Source organism: Marmota flaviventris, chromosome 5 (genome assembly GCF_047511675.1).
Source record: "Marmota flaviventris isolate mMarFla1 chromosome 5, mMarFla1.hap1, whole genome shotgun sequence".
Taxonomy (NCBI): domain Eukaryota; kingdom Metazoa; phylum Chordata; class Mammalia; order Rodentia; family Sciuridae; genus Marmota; species Marmota flaviventris.
In genome coordinates, this window is record NC_092502.1 from 89,271,087 (window position 1) to 89,293,101 (window position 22,015).

General features: G+C 33.3%; 1 protein-coding gene across 7 annotated transcripts in view; it reads left to right on the forward strand.

Moving 5' to 3' along the window:
- Positions 1 to 22,015, forward strand: part of Kiaa0825 (KIAA0825 ortholog) — a 369,653-nt gene that overhangs the window by 29,749 nt on the left and 317,889 nt on the right. For 2 of the 7 annotated variants that reach the window (XM_071612407.1, XM_071612409.1), the window contains exon 1: positions 9,281 to 9,517. In XM_071612407.1, the coding sequence (XP_071468508.1) occupies positions 9,357 to 9,517 (161 nt within the window). In that variant the 5' untranslated portion in view covers positions 9,281 to 9,356. Of the gene's footprint in view, positions 1 to 4,365; positions 4,436 to 5,695; positions 5,835 to 9,276; positions 9,518 to 13,407; positions 13,454 to 22,015 lie in introns of those variants that run through there. The other 5 variants (XM_071612405.1, XM_071612408.1, XM_071612406.1 and 2 more) reach the window with 5 other exon arrangements.

Below are 22,015 nucleotides of genomic sequence, written 5' to 3' on the forward strand. Positions count from 1 at the left end.
TAGGAGGCTGAAATTAACTTGATTGGTCTATTGTCAGTGATTCCCTGCCCTTGCCTTTGGTCCCATCCTCAAAATTCGTTTAGATGATCTAACATCATCAGATGGTATAACTCTCAAGCAATTAGTTATAACCAGAAAAGCTAGGTCCTATAACACAAAAATATGCTTTCATTTTATATGCACATGTTGTGTATCAAAGTTAAAAAAATAAAAATAAAAAACATGTTGTGAGCTGACCAGCTACCCAGTTTTATCTCTTACCAGGAGCCTGTGAGTAAATGGTGTGAGACAAGAAGAGAACTAGAAATATTGTCAAGAGTGGAGATAATTTCAAGGAATGAGTACCTGCCACTAGACTATGTATGATATAATAGGAGCTGAAAAATATTTCGTCAGTTTTATTTTAAGGGTATAGGCAGAAACCTGATTTTCTGGATTGATAATCAGTAATAATATTGGATTAGGATATATAGACTGCTATTTTGAGAAACTAGAATATGAAAGGAAGGGAGGGGATGGTCCCAGAGAGGGGCTGTTGTTTCTAAAAGGTAAGAATCGTGAACATGTTTAGAATCAGTTGAAAGGAATATTGATGATACAAGATTAGCGACAATTTGTGAAGCAAAACCTTGGAAGTCATAAAAGGGTATTGCCAAAGATAGATTTTAATCATTAAGTTAGTGTTAAGCTAGTTAATATTACCAATAGTTTAATATTACCATACTAAAAGACTAGCTAATTAATAGTATTAGCATTTTAAGAGAACTTCTTATACTCTTGGAATGTATTTTAAGAATCCTAAATCTATTAGAAGGAACTCATTTTGATACAAAGTATGTCCTACATTCAAAGTACTATCTATTTATTGAAATAGAATTCCTTAAAAATGCATTTGGCATGTCATAAGCTATGTTTGTGATTATTCTCAGTCAATGCATAATATGCTGCCTTTTTAAAAGTGCTCCATAACTTTCTACCAATGCACACAAATTTTTTCCCTAAATTGATGAGGTTTTACTATGCTTAAAAATTCATTAGTTAAACATTAACCTTATGGCTGGTGACATTATTTAGTTCCAATCTCAAAATATATAATAATTTTGCAACTTTGAAATCATGTGAAATGTATGAGTGCCAAGTTATAAAAGAATGATAAATTAAAATTTATTTTCACATTATCTTGGTTTCACTGTTCTATTAAAGCAGAGATGGCTAGGATTGCATATTGAAGATTATAAAGGGTTATTAAAATGAAAATATTTTCTAAAAAGAGAATTGCATTGAAAAGAAAGCATTGTCATATTTGGTGAGAAAATCATATGACAATTAATTCTGTTTGCTTGTCAAGCTACAGTAGTGTATTCTGACTGATCCTGTCAATTTCTACTTCATATGCACACATATATAAATCATTAATAGAGGAGTTACAATGAAATATCTTATATTTTAAAAAGGTGACTTTTAATAGCTGTAGTATGTTAATGTATTATCAAATTTATATTGATATTATAAGCCATATAATAATAGTAATCAGGAGTTACATACTTATTAGCAAAAAGCATAGCAGTCTATGAAGGAAAATCTATTATATGGATGAGAGTTGAGAATATAAATTGAATAGAAAAACACATTCTTTGTTTCCTAACATGATACCTCAACATATATTTTAAATTACTATCAACAAATTGAGTTCCATTTGAATCTTTTTTCCTGTCTTTTGGGGAAGCTAAAACATTAAAATTTCAATGCCCAAGTAATTAATGAAAAGAAAGATTTCTGGCAATTCCATACTATCAGAGAAGTAGATCTAGCCTTTAAAAAAAGATATTTTTATCTTGCTTTGTTTGGGATTATTTTTCTTTGCAATTATGTAGGTTTTATAATAAAGGATATTTATGATGGTTCTAGTGAATGCTGTCAAATGTATGTGGCAAAAGACAAATTAACATTTATTAGAAGTAAAATAATAATTCTTAAGTATAAGTCTATCCTGAGAGGTAGTTGTTTATAGTATTGTGATTAAGGTTAACATTTGTAGTCTGAATCCTAACCATGTCACTTCTGATCTAAGTGACCATGAGCAAGTCATGAACCTTTCTGTGCCTCAATTTCTACATCTTTAATATAGAGATTATAATAATGCCTATCCCTTAGCATTACGTTAAAAATTAAATGAGTTCATTTAACATAAAATACTTAGAACAATGCCTGGGTTAGCTGTTGTTATCATTAATCTTGTTGTTTAACCATCATAACTTTAATTCATGTCTCTAAGAATGAACTCACTGAATTAAAATTTTCATGATTTTTTAAAATTAAATTTTGATTAATGTAATGCTGGTAGGACTCTGTGAATGATATAGGAGAAATATTTGTGACTAGATATGGATGGAAAAGTAAAAATAGCCTGGCCAAAAGAAAAGGCTGGTCCAGGTGTAAGAATGATAGCCTGGGCAAAATTTGTATTTATTTTGCTATTTTATCAAACCAGCGGTACAAAGCATATTCAGCAATATGAAGAATGATAGAAATGATATAAGAATACAAAGAATAATAGATCAAGGATACCTGATGGCTTCTGTAGATCTGATTTTTTTTCCTTGTGAAGGCATGAGTCACTTGACCTCATACATCTTTTGTTGAGTAAAGAGTGCCCAGTCAAGAGTTCAGACACATGGGACAGCTGTTTTTTAGAATATTTTAGGGAGCTTGGAGGTTGGCATTTGTATAAAAAGTAAAATATAAAAAGTTGGCATTTGTATAAAATAATAACTTGCTGCCTCATATTTCTTCTTTTTACATATTATTTCTTGCTAAGCTATAAATTCTTCTTTAGCTTTCTATGTGACAGGCCTGGGTAAGGGAAAAGAGAAACTTAAAAATGGTTAGGTAGCCAGGCATGGTGGTTTGCCTTGACTCTCAGCCATTTGGGAGGCTGAGGCAGAAGGATAGCTTGAACCCAGGGGTTTGAGACCAACCTGAGCAATATAGTGAGACTCCCATCTCAAAAAGAAAAACTCCCATCTCAAAAAAAAGGATAGGGGATTTTGTGAAAAATAATGGTGTCAATAAACAAAATAGTCTAGTCCATTGAGAGCTGATTTGAATTAGGCAAAAATTGGGCATTCTCCCACCATTTCTTACAGAATATAATTAATTTATAGCTTAAAGAAACCATAGGGCCTAATAATTCTGTTCACCTCATTCTATAAATGAGGAACATGAGCTGCCTTCTTGCAGAGAGATTGACTTACCCAACCTCTACATAGATTCAGAACCAGGATCAAGACTCAAATCTACTGATTTTTGGAATCAATGGCATTTAGAGTTAAATGTGTTTTTTTATAGTGCAACATTGAATTCGTGTATTCTAACTAATTAAAAATAACATATAGTTATTTTTAATTAGTTAGAATACACTATTACTTTATTGTGCTCATTAACAGTGTTTATTCTGTTTTAGGCACTGATATTGAATGGTAGGACTTTATGTGATCCAGAGGAGATGGACACATTAATTTCACAGTGTGTCAACAGATTTCAGAAGGCATGTAAACCTCCTTCCTGGGATTTTTTACAGAAAAAAAATTATGTGGTCCTAATATTTCTCCTTTTCGTACTTAATTTTAGTGTGAATTACATCCAAGTGATTTTTCTTCCTTCTTTCACTCTTTTAAAGCACATATTGGTTTGCCAATATAGAATAATGGCATTCTGAAGTTTTATTGTTGAAGAGACAAAGAGAAATGCAAAATAAGGATTCTGACTATTTTATGAATCTAAATAAAGAAAGAGTGTAAGATAGGCATTATATTAAAATATAGCAAAGGGCAACTGAGATTTCAAAATTAATTTTGTGGGATTTCCTTTGATTACATACAGGCCTTGAACCTTCAATTTTCTTGCCTCAGCTTCTCATCAGGTTTTTTCTTATTCTATCACAAAGTATCTGTGATACTGGCTTTTTGGGTGGGTATGTTTTATTGTAATATTTTCTGGCAGTGTTTAGAATACATTCATATTTTCTTACAGTTGCTATTCTTGGGAATTTATAACTCAATGGTTATAATTTGCCAAGGATTGAAATTTAATCCACATATGTTTGACTTAGATATAATTCATCAAGCTTAACTCTTTAATCATTTTAAAAGGCAATGATTCATATTAGATTAGCAGTTAATATTTGTTTAAAATATTATGTGCTTTTTTAATCTTATAAAAAATGATCAGAAACAAAGCAATATTGTGGAATGACAATTTAATAGTTATTATACTTTGAACAATTATGACTTTAATTTTTGATCGATTTTTTTTAAAGAGAAAGAGAGAATTTTAATATTTTATTTTATTTTTTTTTTTTTTTAGTTTTCGTCAGACACAACATCTTTGTTTGTATGTGGTGCTGAGGATCGAACCCGGGCCGCACGCATGCCAGGCGAGCACGCTACCGCTTGAGCCACATCCCCAGCCCTTGATTGATTATTGATTAGGATGAGGTTTTTTTTATATCAAATTATGATTACCTTCCTGATGACAAGTCAATAGTTCCAAGTACAGGAACCAAACAGAATATAAAGCTGTATCTTAACCTATAGCCTTACATGCTTTCACATTTTCCCCCTAAATATTTAAAAAAGTAGTTTCACTGTTGTGAAATACCACTGAAGAATTGCCAAACCACATTTTGTCCCTCATTAATTTACTTTACTGTCATTGAGGACATAGTTATCTTTTATTTATCAGATAATAGTGATTGATTGGTGCCTAGACCCCAGGCCCACTTTAGTGCATGATGAACCACTGCAATCCTCATGTGAAGACTTCCATATTTAAACATTAGAATAATCTACATTCAGCCCTCCCTGCTTTATTTCTCACGTTGGTCCTCTGCATCCCTATCCACTCAAGCTAATTTCCCCATCATGTTAATTCTATTTTACACATCAGGTTTTCCTTTTTCTTTTCTTCCTTGTTCCCCCATCCTCCCCCTCTCTCTTGTTTATTTGTTGTTTGGTCCCAGAGATTAAACCCAAGGATACTTTACTACTGAGATATTGCCCCAACTCTTTTTATTTTTTATTTTGAAACACAGTCTCACTAAGTTGCTTAGGGCCTTGCTAAATTGCTGAAGCTGGCCTTGAACCTTCAATTTCCTTGCCTCAGCTTCTCATCAGGTTTTTTATTATTCTATCACAAAGTACCTTAATCTTGCTACCTTAAGGTAACTGTGGCCTTTTTTTTTTTAGTCCTTTATCACCTTTAAACCTTATATAGACATGGAAGCATCACAGATCTAGGCAGCTTACATGAACACTCTAAACCATTGTCGTTCTAATACCTTATTATTCTTATCAAATGACATTCTCCTTGTTGATTCTTTATATTAATTGATTATTTTTCATACTGAGGTTAGATAGAAAAACATTACAATCATGTACACAGACGATCCTTAACAAGCTGGGGTATAGTTCAGTTGGTAGAATGCTTGCCTTGCACGAAAGAGAGAGAGAGAGAGAGGGAGGGGAATTCTTAAAAACCACATCACCAACCTCATCTTAATTCCTAGTGAAAAAAATAAATGCAATGAAGTGTTTTTGAACACCTCAAAGAACCAGAGCATTCATTGACAGCTACCTATATGCTTGTTATATGCAACTGTTTTCTTAAAATTTTTTTTGTCATTTTCTATGACAAGTTTTGGGAACATTTCTTCTGACAATCTTTATACATCTTGAAAACACTGGATGTTGCACCTTGAAGAGCCGGCAATGGGCCATCACCCCGCAGCCATAATGTCTTCCCTCTTTAGCAGCTGCATGGAAAAACAAGTATAGGTAAAAATTTTAGGTGACCTCTTCACATCTTTAATAATTCCTTAAATATTAGTTAGTTTGATCATTAATTTATCTGGAATATCTTGCCTGTAGCTAAAATTGATACTTTTTCACTGTCTCTACTATTATCAGAACTCAGAACTATTTTAATGAATAAATAAGACTTTAGCTACAAGACAGTTATAATATAAAGTGATAAAGTAAAGATACAGAGCAAGACTGAGGTATAGACTCAAGGCTATAGGCCTTGCCTCTCAATCTCCACCTGCCCAGTTTCACTTAGCAGTTATCAGTACATGTATGTGATTACTTGTCTTGGATCTTCCAAACTGAATGCTAAATCTAACAGTCCTAATGGTCTAATTTTTAGAATTTTGTCATTTTAAAAAATAAGCTTGATTATTTTTATGTTATACTAGGGAAATAATGTTTAAAATTAAATTTGAAACTGGGCAGTGTGGTGCATGTCTTTAATCCCAGCTACTCAGGAAGCTGAGGCAGAAGAATCAATAAGTTCAAGGCCAGCCTGGGCAACTTAGTAAGAACTGTCTTAAAAAAATAAAGGTGGTGGGGGCACGACTTGGGGTTGTAGCTCAGTGGTAGAGTACACCTCAGTTCAATTGCCAATACTGAAAAAAAAAATGTTGTTTTTTTTTTTTGACTCCAGTAATCAATATTATACAAAAATACAGTTCTAACTTTAAAGTAGACAATAATATTTAAATTCTATGAAACAAATACAAGCCAGGCACAGTGGCACAGGCCTATAGTCCTAGCAACTCAGGAGGCTGAGGCAGGAGGATCATCAGTTTGAGGTCAGCCTCAGCAACTTAGCAAGGCCCTATGTAATTTAGCAAGACCCTGTCTCAAAATAAAAAATAAAAATGACTGGAGATATAGCTCAGTGGTAAAGCATCCCTGGGTTCAATCCCCAGTACCCAATAGTAATAATTATTTAAATATTTATTTATTTAAATAAATATATTACGGATTGAAATCAACATATATAGTTGAACTTCATGTTGAAGAGAAAAGCAAAACAGATTATATCTATAGACAGGTAATCACTAGACTATATTCACAAGAATTTCTTGTAGAATCAATCTTGGCATTTTAATTGGGAATTGTGACTTCATATAATTTAATGTTACATTTAATTTGCTTGCATTAGCGCATATATATATGTATATGTATATATATGTGTGTGTGTGTATATATATATATATATATATATATATATATATATATATATGTATATATTATACACGCACACACACACACACATATCAATGTCTTCTGCTTTGGCCATACCTATTTGAAAAGATTGTGCAGTACATTTTGACTTTTCAAATTCTCATAATTTATTTTATTTCTCTTAGTATGGGAAATGGAAACAGAAAATTCTGAAGATGAAGGACTAAGCACACATATTTACTTTCCTCCCTCTTGAAATCCTATTGAAATGTTAGTAAAGATATAATAGAAAAGCAGCACTGAAAGAAACATGCATTGGAATATTTCTGAAAGATAGAAGGTATAGAGGCTTTGAGAAATGAAGACACCAGAGGCATGAAAACTACATTCTACAGTATTGCAAAAGGAAGCGGCTATAGTAGTAAGAGCCATTCTCTGAAACAATGCCAGTTTCACAGACAAAACAGTAAAGAATAAAGTAGGCTGTGAGGTAGCCATCAGAGAGAGAAGGTACCACAGTGATGTTTTTGAGCAGCTGAACAAGTCTGGCTCCTTCCTCTCATTATGCTATAGCAGTTGCTTCCTTGAAAATCTAAATGAAACTGAAAATCTGCACGGGAAGGGCACATTATTGGGTCTTGACCAGAGTCAGAGAAACAGAATGAAGCCTAAGTTACTTCCAGACTAATACAAAAACGTAAGAGAGAATAAAGAGGCAGATCTACCCCAAAATGGAAAAAAAAAACTAAAATCATTCCATTGTAGTTATTTTGTACTTTTGGTCACTTATGCAAATGATCAGCATATAGCTCTGTTCACAAATTCTTTTTTTGTTGAGGCAGAGGAGGGTACCAGGAATTGGATTCAAGAGGCACTCAACCAGTGAACCACATCCCCAACCTATTTTGTATTTTATTTAGAGACAAGGTTACACTGAGTTGCTTAATACCTTGCTTTTGCTGAGGCTGGCTTTGAACCTGGGATCCTTCTGCCTCAACATCCTGAGCCTCTGGGATTATAGGCATGCATCACCACACCAGGCTTCTGTTCACAAATTCTAAAGAGAGGCTTGCACATAGATACGCACCATCCATTCATTCAGTGTCTGAATCAACCTTTTTGCTCTGGAGGGAGAGACCTTTGGGGTGTAAAACGACTCTTGTAATAATACAGAATAACTTTGCTAGTGAAGCAGTGAAGAGAATTTTCTTCCCCCCTGTAATTTTGAGTCTAAATTTAGTGAAGTAAACTGACTATTGACAAGAGAAAATGCTCAAACTTGTTAGTGTGTTCAGGGGGATCACAGGAAGGTGGAGAGTGCTAAATAACCCAATGAGGTTCAGTTGCTTATACATTCTTGATAGGGAAGAGGGATATGGGGAAAATCTGAGCAATTTTAAGGGACAATAAATGATTTTTAGGGGAAATTAGTGACACCAAAAAATAGACAATAGCTTATAAGTGATTCTCTTTGGAAATTGAGTGGGACCAAAGAAAGACAATAGCCTGTGGCAAAGTCTGTCTGGAATGCTAGAGGAACTCAAGGAAAATTTTGCTTTCTTCACATATAAGTAGGCCCAGGGATGAGGCTATAGAAGTCTGAGACTGGCCTGGTGTGGCGGTGGACCCCTGCGAATAGGGAGTTTGAGGCAAAAGGATCACAAGTTCAAGGCTAGCCTTAGCAACTTAGCAAGATCCTATCCTATCTCAAAATTTTAAGAAAGGACTGGGGCTGTAGCCCAGTGGTAAAGCGCCCCTAGGTTCAATCTGCAGTACCCGCCCCCCAAAATTTTTAAAATTAAAAACAAAAGTCTGAAACTACAATTTCCAGGTCAGTGTATTCACAAGAATGGAAGGAAGGTGTTGAGTTCTAGCTTCATCCAGCTTTGTTTACAGTGTTCTCCGGGTGTTTTGATTTCCTCTGTAGCTTTGGTTATAGTGAGAAGCTATAGAATGTTTAAGTACCCTCTAAGGCTGGTTTGTTGTTCAGTTTTCATACCACAGAGAAGTGTGAAAATTAGGTCACACCTCATGAAATATAAATAACAAAGCACTCTCCCTAGTTTAATAGCACCCTAGTTCTCTTCCTTGTCTATATTTCATGTGCCTATAAAGGGAAACTATTATTTTTGGTTTAGTGTTACAACTTTTTTTTTTTTAATTTTTTATTGTTGGCTGTTCAAAACATTACATAGTTCTTGATATATCATATTTCACACTTTGATTCAAGTGGGTTATGAGTGTTACAACTTTTAGTATCACGATTTGTTTGAGGTAGATTTCTTTCTTTGTTTTTTTTTTTTTTCTTTTTATCTTGGGGAAACTGACATGTTTTATTGCTTATTTTTGTTCCTCAGAATGGACTGGGTAGATGAATATTCGCATAATTCTTTTGACCTACAATGCTTATTAAACTCGTTTCCTGGAGACTTGGAGTTTAAGCAGATCTTCAGTGACATTGATGAACAGATAGAACAAAATGCTACAAGGTAAATATTGCTAATTATTTTTAAAAAATTATTTCATATTCTGTTTACATAGAATTTACCTAGTCTAGTTCTAATGTTTCTACTCTTAAACAATTTGGGGTTTGAATTATTATTAACTTTCATGAAAAATATTGATTATAATCCCCATCTTAAAAATTAACACAATTGTCTGTGGGAGACCATCCTTGCATGTGACTGGGTCACACTCCCTGACTGGGTGCTGAAGCTCTCAGTCACAGAAATGTGACAGAGCTTTCCCCACCCTTCTTGGGTTCCAGGGTCTGTGTCTCATGCATGGGTGTGTCTTCTACAGCCCCATGGGCGAAGCTATGCTCACCTGTTCCTTTGTAATACAACCCCTTGCCCTGTTGAGGATAGAATCTTCCATGGAAGTGCCTTGTGTGTGTCCCCTTCTCTTACTGTGCCCTTGGGTGTGGCCTACCCAGGTGTCAGTCAACCTGCTGACAGTGGACATCATGAAGATAGACTCAGCCCCCTGAAACCTGACCCCTTGCCTCATTTGAATAGCTTCTCCTCAATAAAAGGGGTCAGCAGTGCTCTCACTCTCTCTCTTTCTGTGGACCCTTAAGGTCAGAGGAGCCGTCACAGTGACCCCAAAGAAAAGGGTATTTGTGTCTCTTGTGTGGTTATTTTGCGCAGCCCAGTTAGCCCAGTTTACCTGGAGTGACTCCTGAGCCTTTTAGTCATGAGAACAGAAACCCGGCAATTGTCTTTATCTGATGAGTAATTTCAATAAGACTAGAAAATATAAGCACTGTTTTCAAATAGGCCAATTAGAGTTTATTAAACCACTATTAAAGGATTCTTAGAGTTTGAAATATTAATGTCCTGGATTGTCATTAATATGTTTAGAGTTAAGCATTTTTACTTGAAGGTAATCACAGTAATTAAAATTTTTAAATTAAGGTATTTAAATGGTACTAAAAGGTCACAATCAATATTACTGAAAACAGAACATTAAAAATAAGTTATTTGCATAATATTTGTCATTTTAAGTCTTCTTCTCACCTAAATGAGAGGGACTTCTCCCCCAATACTGGGGGGAGCACGGATAACAAAGGAGTTTTCTATAAATAGATCTTACTCTTTAATCAGGCAGTTCACTCATTTGAATCCTTCTAGTTAAAAGCTCTAATTCACATGTGGGTTGCTATAAATGCACAAATCACAGTAAAAATTTTTAGCATGCAACAAAATATTTTCTTTTTTGAATATTTAAGGTATCTTTCAATTGGTTCAAAGAAAATGAATGAAGCAATTGAAAATTTTCTAATGTATTTTTTCTCCTGTTTACATGAGAACACAGTTAATTCTTCATCACCATAATAATAGGTACAAATAAATTCAAAAGATAGCATATTGTTGGGGAGTTATAATTAGAAACAAAATTTTTCTCTTCTCAGAAATCCTGCCCATGAAATCAGCAGAGAAAGAAAACACTTTTATTGTTGATTAAGCATTAAACAAAAATATGATGTACATCACAGGCAATCTACTAAGAGATTGCAAAGACAGGAAGGACTCTTACCACCTTAGGTAGCCAGGTAGACACAGTCTGTACTCATATGTTGCTGAGGTAAACATCACTAATCCTTAAGAAGACTTCACAACACATTTTTTCACACATAGTTCATACTAAATTTACTGTGAGAGTTGGGGAAATTACTACCTGTGTTAGCTGATAGACTTCATCTGGAGGAGAAACATCTTTCTAATATCTTCATGCGAGGTGATAATTTTGCAAATTGAAGCCAGGTACACACTGAAGTTAGACTCTTAACTCTCCCACAGAAAGGAGGAAAGAGGGGAATGATCTATCTGGTTACTCATTTCAAAAACATAGCTCCCAGATTCTTGAGAAGGACATTTTGGGTCCCAAAGCTGACAAAAGGCACATCTAGTCTTCCAAGGAATACATGTCCAAAAAGTAAAAAAGTACTATGATTAAATTTTCTAAGGCACATGATTTAAGAAAAAGGAGAGGAGGAAATATTTTTCCTGAATTTCATCAGAAAGAATTAAACTTATTTTTAACTTTATAATATAAACATATGTAATGAATATATTTTAAATGTAGCATATGTATATGACTTAACCATACTGTTGAGAGTGTATACTTGAAATTACATATATTATAAAATAACTATATAAAACCTAAGTGTAATTATGCACTCATGTAATTTTTATTCTATATATTTATATATCGTATGATGGAGTTTCTAACCTAAGAGAACTTAGAAATGAAAATAGTGTTCATTTAAATAGATTTAAAATAATTTATCTAAATTTCAGAGATGGTTATATTTTTAAAATGGAAAATTATTTTAAAGATACATTTCTCCCTTCAAAATGACATTTAGTCTCTATCAAAACAAAGTAAGCTACCAAACTGATGTTTTTACTATATATTGCTTTGTTTTTATTTGGTAAGCCATCTGTACTTAATTTTCTGCCCTACTTGGTTAATAAAAAAATCACACTTAAAAGTAAAACAGTTATTAAATTATTATATTTTGCATTCATAAATTATTTTATAGGTTGAAATTCAGATGTTAGTAAAAAAGAAATTGTAATATGGAATATAGGGATATAATTTTAAATTAAAAACACTTTATTGCTCATATATTAAAACAAACCTAGAGCAGAACCACCTCAAGTGACCATTGAGCTTCACAAAGGATAAAATGAGAGAGTAGCTGTATGTACTATATGCTACATTTAGAATCAAGTCTATTTTTCATCAAATTCAATTATGTTTTTATTATACTCTAGAGAATAAACATAATAGTATAGGGTGTATATATTTTCAAAAATAAAATACTGAATAATAACTATGGTTCTAAAGAGTGTAAATCATTTATGCACTCATTTATTGCCTTCTAACAGAATAGATTTTAGAAAATTGTGTGTCATGACGAATCAGTTATGCCACACTTACAGTGCAGCAGTTGAATTACCCTTGGCATTTTTGTATTTTAACAGTTCTGTTTATCTCCCAGTGGTGTACATTGAATAAGTAATGAACATCTGTATGATATGGGTTTTCCCCAATACTTTAAAAGAAAAAAAAATAATTGCAATACATTTTTAAATACAGTATTTTTTCTTACACTTGGATTTTTAAAGCTGTTATTTCTTAAAATGACCCTGACATCTTAAGTGTGAATTCCTTCCCTCTTCTTAATATCATCAAATTTTATGAGCCATGGGGGTTCTAACCTCCCCAAAGCAGTGATTCACCAGAATGGACTGGTGTGCCCAGAGGTCACTGAACCTTCACCTCCCCTCAGGATAGGCAGTCATTCTCTCAAGCTATTTTCACTTTTATACATTGGTTTCCACTCAATTCAGAGCTAGGTGACTCCTACTTCTGATGGTCAAAATCAGGGACAATGAATCATTTACTTTGAACACATATCAAAATTGATAACAAGAAGGTTAATAACCTGCCATGGAAGAATGCTATAAATGTTGTACCCACAGAGTCAGAAAACTGCACATACACTGAAACATTTTTTGAGCTGACTAGAACTCATTAATTTAATAAGATATTGAGATATAGACATTCTCTTGAACTGAGAATAAGACAGAATGATTTTTATCCTCTTAATGTTCAGTTGGATGTATATTATTGTATCTTTTTAGTTTACCTGCACCCTCTTCATTTTTATTTACTGATTGATATATTTTGTGGTTCTGGGGTTTGAACCTAGGGCCTGGTACATAACTACACAAGCAATCTACTACTGAGCTACATCCCCAGCCCTGAATGTAGCATTTTATTTTATTTTTGTTGTTATTGTTGTCTTGTTTTTTTTATATTATTGTATCTTAAAAGTCTGTTTTACTCTCCTGTTTTCTAATTATAGACAACTTCAATCTGTACTTCGGGAAGCAGGTTTTGCTGATACTGATGTAAGATATCTGCATTTTTTGTGATCTAAAGAAAAATTAGGAAGTGCTACCAGGGACAATCCATTGGTTTTAATTCAGCAGTGACGGGAGGAAGGATATCATGAAACAGCATTAGATAAAGATTTCTATAAATTTATTTGTGTTTATTAATGAGAGGATACATGCCTACTGATTACACTTATTTTTCATATAATGCTTAAATTTTTTGAGCTTATATGTGAAAACTTTAGACTTTTTCACATGGTAGATGCATTTAAATTTCCTATGTTTATACCTTGTTTTGGGGTTTCTATATTCTGTACTCCATCTAAGGGAAGCCTATCTCTCCTCCCATCCTACTGCACAAGACTAGGCTATATGGAAAGAAAACATTTTCCTCATTTATCATTGAACCCAGAGTAAAACCTAAAACACCACTTTCCAATGTCCTCTGACTGAGTCTTCATAGCATTCTTGTCCTCCTCACACAGATAGCATCCTGGGCCTCAGCTGCTAGGTACCCTAAACTTTCCCTGGCCCCATTCATAAATAAAAGTATAGCTTTTATTTGTAAGTACAATAGCTTCATTTAATGTAGGCCATAAGGCATAAACACAATAGAGAATTGTTGTTTGAGGATGTTCCTAAAGAATAGCATTGTAATTACCTTTTCATGGGAAATAAAGAAAAGCACATGTCTACCTGCTTTTAAACTATTAGGATAGCAAAAGTACAAATATTGTTATACTGAAAATCCAGACTCAGTATGCAGATTGAATCAATAATAGTTGGGCCACTGTTTCCCAAAGAAATAATGGGCCAGTTGGAAATAAAGCCCAACTCCTGAGGTAACAACTTATGGGCCTGTTAAAATCTGACCCACCCCTGAGGATAAGAACAGAGAAGGAAACACACCAGAGGACTGAGCTCCAGTAACAGACATGACCACTGTTAGCTGGCCCATCTTTCCTGTTGGATAAATGATTAAAATTAAACTCAGTCCTATCTACTGTTCTTGGAAAAGAACTTTGTCCAGGACTCAACAAATTCAGTACCTTGTCTGAAAAGTGTCTTTAACACCAAGGCCATTGCTCATCACAATCCTAATCCACGTTACTTTAAAGACTTTTCTTTAATTTCTGCTTTAAGGACTTTGTTTATTACTGTAGTACCTAAAACAGTTGTAAAGCAGAATTGCCAAAAACAGTATTGCCTGAAACAGTTCTGGCACATAGTAGGCTAGAAGGTAATCAGTAAATATATGCTAGCATGTTTTTTAGACTTGTGCTTGCTTTATTTAAATTAGAATGGAGGTAGGTGAGGAGAGCATGGTAAAAGAAGCTGTCTTCAAATGTTAATTTTCATTAGGTATTTTTATATTATAATAGTAATTTATACAGTAAAATTTCAAATAGTAGAGATGGGCAAATATGAGGAAGTATTCTTACTCCTCTGACCCTTCTATTAACAAACAAACAAAACACTAGTGTGTAATTAAACTATAAGTCAGTCATGAAATGAAAACTCATTTTCACAACATAAAGACATTTCTGGATAATGTTTTATAAAAGGACAAAAAAAGGATTCCTATTGTTATACTGAAAATCCAGACTCAGTATGCAGATTGAATCAATAATAGTTATTTGAACCTGCTCTGATTAATTTTTATATAATTTCCCAGAAATACTCTGTGCATATACATGTATGCACTTAAAAGTACATTTCAGAGGTTTTTTCAGAAAGGGATATGTATTATGATTATGTGTGTGCATGTATATGTGTGTGTGTGTGTTAATGTTATCTAAAAATCTCTTCATATAGTTCTCCCTAATTCTTTTAAATTTTACTTGTATGGATATGCAAGTAATACCTTTTATTAAACCAGTTCTCCCCTGATAAGCATTTCCATTATTTTCATTTTTCTGCTGTTATTACACATACAAAGGATATGTCCTTCCATCCTTATGAAAGTTATCTATGAGATACTTTCTTAGAAATTATGCAGTTAACTATGCAAAATTGTTCTCCAGCAGTGCTGCAAATGACTTCTCTCCAGTGGGTAGCATATAGAATGTATGCAATATGCCTTCCATTCTCATGCCCTAACCATAGGTATTATTAAAACTCTTAATTTCTATTTTTGTTTTGTTTTGCTTTTTTGTACTGGGGGTTGAACCCAGGGGTGCTTTAATATTGAGCTATGTCCCCCGCCCACCTTTTTTTTTTTTTTGAGACAGAGTCTTGCCAAGTTGCTGAGGCTGAAGCTGGCCTCAAACTTGCAATCTTCTTGCTTCAACTTATCAGTGGAGATAAAGATTTATACCAGATATGGCTCTAGATCTCTTCTGATTCTCACTGTTACATAATATTCTCCATTTCTTTTTTTACTCCTGGCTCTTAGGAAGAGAATCAAGGGAATTGGCATGGAGTAAGTACTCGTTCAGATTCCCCACTTTTCTCCTCCTGATTTTAGTTTATTGTATAGTTTCCTTGAGATAAACCACATTATGCTAAAATTACAGGAGCAAGTTTCATAGATTTAAAGGACACTTACATATGATTCCTTGTCATGGGTATTAAATCACCATGTTCTTATATCTCTATGGAACATTTATAAAAATTTTTCTTTATGTAGTTAACATAGCTTTGTGACTCTTTCATCTTGCTTTTGCCTCTACAGTTTATGAAAAATCATCCAAATCAGATATAAATTTAGGAGGCAGAGGTTTAAAACTATGTGTCTCAACATAGATATAACGCCAGGCTCATTCTTCTTGTTAATACCACCTCATTCTGGTATAACTCTGCCATCCACTGAAACTGGGCCTGGGGACAGGGACTAGGGGCCTGGGGAGGGTATTGGAGATAGATATTTCACAATTGTTTAATTTTTTAAAAGCATTTTAAGACTTTTCAGGTTGACATGCCTACACTGGGTCTGAACTTTCCTGAAGCCATCTGGGCCATTCCAGAGCTTCTCTAAACTAAAGATTGGTGATATAAAGCAACAAATCAATAGAAGGACTTAACTGTAAAGTTTGTTTTATACTATGTTCCTCATACTAAATAAGGAAAGATGAGTTAACAATAGACAGGAATCTTGAGAGGCTATTAATATACAATCCAGACGAAAAATGATAAGGGCCTAACCTAACTCTTTGACAAAATAGAAAGGGAAGCATACATGTGAGAAAGATGTAAAGAGATAGTGTTAATGTGATTTGATGTCAAAGGTGTTTTTTCCCCTTATAGTTTTAGCTCCATTACAACTTTTTGAAATAACTAAAACCTTTCTGAAATAGAATACATTTCAGCAGAAATGTTAATTTCTTATTCAGTTTAGCCATTAAAGTAGTTGTTTTAGGAATGCTTTTTTTGTCCTTTTATGAAACATTATCCAGAAATGTCTTTATGTTGTGAAAATGAGTTTTCATTTCATGACTGACTTATAGTTTAATTACACACTAGTGTTTTTTTTTTTTTGTTTGATTTGTTTGTTAATATTTGTTTTTTGGTTGTAGTTGGACACAATACCTTTATTTTATTTATTTTATATGGTGCCAAATATAAACCCAAGGCCTCACATGTACTAGGCAAGTGCTCTACTGCTCAGACACAACCTCAGCCCTACACACTAGTTTTTATAAATCAGCCCTCTTCCCTGAAAATTACCTGGTAATCCCAAGGAATTTTAGTAACTTATTTAGATAAACTAGGCTTATCCAGAAACTAAAAAATTCTTATTTGCCTTATAACTATTTATTTGTGTTTTTAAACACATATGACAGAACTGAAAGACTTTTCCTTAAACTGAACTTGCGTTATTGATATGTCATATAAGAAAAGAGCACCGAACATGTAACATCTTAAAAAAAATTTTTTTTTTAATGTTTGGGTTTTCATACTTTAAAAATATTCTTTAAACTCTGCCATAGGATTTCTACTCTGATTTCAGAAATAAAAATTTTTAAAAGTGTTTTAACATTCAGTGAAAACACATATTTGTTTTTTACAACCTTTATATCAAGAAATTCTCATAATTTTTCCCAGTGGAGCATGCTTTTTTTTCCTTTTAACTGTTTTGTGGCTACATAATAAAGACTATATTTTAAATCTTTGAGAAGCTTTTGCAATAAGCTACATATTGTAGTTTCAAGATTTTATGCTGTAATTCTTTTTATTTTTTTCTTTTTCTCAGTTTCTCTCCCCACTTCCACCAGACTAATATTAATGGGTCCTATGCTGCTGTTGATATTTAATGCCATCTGTTTAATTGTAGGATATTGTAATCTTTTAGGAAGTAAGATAGTGTATCTGTGCATATTTGTACACATAGGGGCATGAATGTGATGAGGCCACAAAAATAAAATCATAATTTTTATTCTCTAAATAAATGATCAGTACTGAATTGTGGGAGTTAGGTGGCAGTGACTCTTAAGTAGGATGATTCTATAAATTTTCTTAAAGCATTGTTATTGTTGCATACAACCTCCTTTTCCATGAGGAGAATCCACTTCTATACCTCCCACAGGCACACTTGGTGGTTCCCTCTTATGTACTCCCTTAGCACATTCTACACACCTCTTATCACATCTTAACATATTGTAGTTATTTATTTACAGGTCTATCTATCTTACTAGACAGAATTCCTTTAGGAATAGGATGATGTCTTATTGCTTTAGATCTCTAATATATATTACAGTGCCAACCACTCATTCAGTGTTCATTTCATGGTTATCAAATATAATGCCTTCATTCAATAAGCAGTTTTTGCACTCCAGTAATCTAGGAGTGAAAGCTAATAGGAAAATTGTCATGGGTAGGCTTTAAAAAAAGAATATTTTATATTAATTTTTTTATTTTTTTGATTGAGAAGTTTATTTTTTCCCCTAAATAATGGCTCTACTTTTTTTTTTCTCTTTCCACAGTTTTTGTTGGTACATTATTGTTGTACATATGATAGAATTTGTTGCTACATATTCATACATGCACACAGTATAATATTATGATTTGGCCAATATCACTCCTGAGCACTTCCTCCCTCCCTCCCCTTTCTCAGCCTCTGGTCCCTTTCCTCTACTGATTTTCCATTAATTTTCATGAGATCTCTGCTCCACCCCACCCCCACCCTCTAGAACCTATCTTTTTACTTTTCCTAACTTCCACATATGAAAGAAAACATGCAGTCCTTGACATTCTGAATTCGGATTATTTCACTTAGCAATTATGTTAATCTCTAGTTCCATGCATTTTCCTGCAAATTACATAATTTCATTTTTCTTTATGATTGAATAAAATTACATTGTGTCTATATACCACATTTTCTTTATCCATTCATCTCTTGAAGGATGACTATGCTGGTTCCATGGTTTTGCTATTGTGAATTATGCTGCTATAAACATGGGTATGCACATATTACCATAGTGTGATGACTTTAATTGTTTAAGATAAATACTGAGGAGGGGTATAGCTGAGTCATATGGTAGTTCCCTGCCTAGTCTTTAGAGGAACCTCCATACTGATTTCAATAGTGGTTGTACTAATTTACGATCTCACCAACAGTGTAAAAGTGTTGCTTTTTCTCCACATCCTCTCCATCATTATTGTTAACATTATTTTATATATTGTTTATATTCTTGATGACTGCCATTCTGACTGATGTGAAATGCAATCTCAGTGTGGTTTTGATTTACATTTTCCTAATTGCTAATGATGTTGAACATTTCATACATAGGCCTTTTATGTTTCTTATTTTGAGACATGTCTGTTTAATTCATTTGCCCATTTATTAATTGGGTTATTTAGAGTTTTGTTGTAAAGCTTTTTGAACTCTTATGTCTTCTAGATATTAATCCTCTGTCAGAAGAGTAACTAGCAAAGAATTTCTCCCATTCTGTAGGTTCTGTCTTCACATTCCTAATTATTCCCTTTGTTGTGCAGAAGATTTTTAATTTTATGCTGTCTCATTTATTGACTTTTGCCATTCTTTGGGGATCTTCTGAGAAAGTTGTTGCCTGTGCCTAAAAATTGGAGGGTTGACCCTACATTTTCTTCTAAAAGTTGCATAGTTTCTAGTTTAATTCCTAGGTCTTTGATCCATTTTGAGTTGATTTTTGTTCAGGGTGAGAGATAAGAGTCTAGTTTCATTCTTCTGTATATGTATAACAAGTTGTCCCAGCTTCATTTGTTTAAAAAGACTGTCTTTTCTCCAATGTATGTTTTTAGCAACTTTGTCAAAGATTAGATGACTATAGATGTATATGTTTGTCTCTGTGTCTTCTATTCTATATCAATGGTCTATTTGTCTGTTTCTTTGCCAGCACCATGCAGTTTTTGGACTTTTTTCTAGTCCTTTGAAGAACGTCATTTGTATTTTGATGCAGATTGCATTGAAACTGTATATTACTTGTGATAGTATGGCCATCTTAGTAATATTAGTTCTGCTTATCCATGAACGTGGGAGATCTTACCATCCTTTGAAGTCTTCTTCAGTCTTGTTTAGGTTTCATTGTAGGGATCCTTCACCTACTTGGGTAAATTTGTTCCTAGGGTTTTTGTTTGTTTTTTGTTTTTGGAGGCTATTGTAATAGGGGAAGTGTTTTCCAGATTTCTTTCTCAGCAGATTAATTATCGGTATATGGGAAAGCTATTGAATTTTGTATGTGTCTTTATCTGTCTGTGATACTGGCTTCTTCCTTTCCTATTTTTAGCCCTTTTATTTCCTTCTCTTGCATAATTCCTCTGGCTAGAATTTCTAGCTCTTTATTAAGTAAGAATGTGAGGGTGAATATTCTTGTTACAGATTTTAAAGGAAATGCTTTCAGTTTTTCCCCATTTACTATGAGGTTGGCTTTGGATTTTTCATACTTAGCCTTTTTGATGTTAAGGTAGATTTCGTCTCTCCTGGTTTCTTCAGTGTTTTTATCATGAATGGGTTTAATCATGAATGAGCTAAATTTTGTTGAAAGCCTTCTCTGCATCTATTGAGATGATTAAGTGATTTTTGTCCTTAATTCTATTTATGAGGTAAAATCCGTTTATTGATTTGCATATGTTGAACCATCCTTGCATCTCTGGGATAAAACCAACTTGGTCATGAAGCACAATCATCTTAATATGTTGTTGAAAATGATTTACTAATATTTTATTAAGGATTTTTGCATCAGAGTTCATCAGGGATATTAGTCTTAGTGTTCTTTCCTTGATGTGTCGTTATCTGTATGAGTGTGATACTTGCTTCACAGAATGAATTTGGAAGTGTTCCATCCCTTTGTATTTCATGTAATTATTTCAGGAGTATTGGTATTAGTTTTCCTTAAAGATTTGGTAGAATTCAGCTGAGAATACACATTCTGCATTTTAAAAATGGTTTATAAATTGATTTATACACAGTCTTTCAGTAATGTATCACTTGCACACATCATTAACTTGGATAATTCAGACTCATTATAATTAAAGCACATTGAAGTTCAAATTTACTAAGAAATGTTGAGATTTATGAAAAGTCATAGAGTACTGTGATAAATACTCATGCACCCACCATTCAATTTAAGAAATAAAATATTACCAGCTTAGACTCCCTGTACCTCTTCTCAGCCTCTTGCACTTCCATCCTACCCTAGCAGAGGGTGATATTGAATCATTAAAGTACATTCCTCATTCAGTTTCTACCCGTGTTTATAATTCTGAGCATTATATGGAGTATTTTCAAATTAGAATATGGATAGTATCATAGTATGTGTATTCATTTTTGCTTTTCCCCCTTAAGTTTATAGTTATTAAGATTCATCCGTGTTGATAAGTGTAATTTTACTTTATTTTTAAACTTATTTTGAACTATCCAATCTTTTAATCATTCTCCTATTGATGAACATTTAGGTTGTCTCTAATGGCTTTAATATTACAAATAAAGCTAAGAATATGCTTTAAAAAGTCCTCATTAAGCCAACTAATGTTGTAAATTTGGAAATTTAAATATTTTGGGAAGAAAATGTACTATTTTTGTAATCTTTGTGTATTTTGTCCTAATGTTTGGAATCCAATAATAAATGTGCTAATTATATTCCTGTTGGTTGAATTAGCTTGGTTATTTTTTGTAACTGATTTTGCTTCTAAAGAAAATTTGAAACAATATACATTTAAACAGAAAACTCTTAAGGCAAAATAAATACTAGTGGCTATGTTGCTTCTGAAAACCTAGACTAAATCTCACATCATCTAAGTCTAATAATATACAGACTTCCTTCTGTGACAGATTACTATCTCCTACCAGCAGTATTACTTACTTTACATATTTCAAAATAATATTTGAAACATGATATTTGAAAAAGTCTCTTTTAAATGTTGAAAGTTAATTTTTGATTCAATTTTGATCTCAATTAAAGATAAATTGTAGCCACGTGCGGTGGTGCCAGTGGCTGTAGAGGCTGAGGCAGGAGGATTGTGAGTTCAAAGCCATCCTCAGCAAAAGCAAGGCACTAAGCAATTCAGTGAGACCCTTTCTCTAAATAACATACAAAATAGGGCTGGGGATGTGACTCAGTGCCAAGTGCCCCTGGCTTCAATCCCTGGTACAAAAAAGAA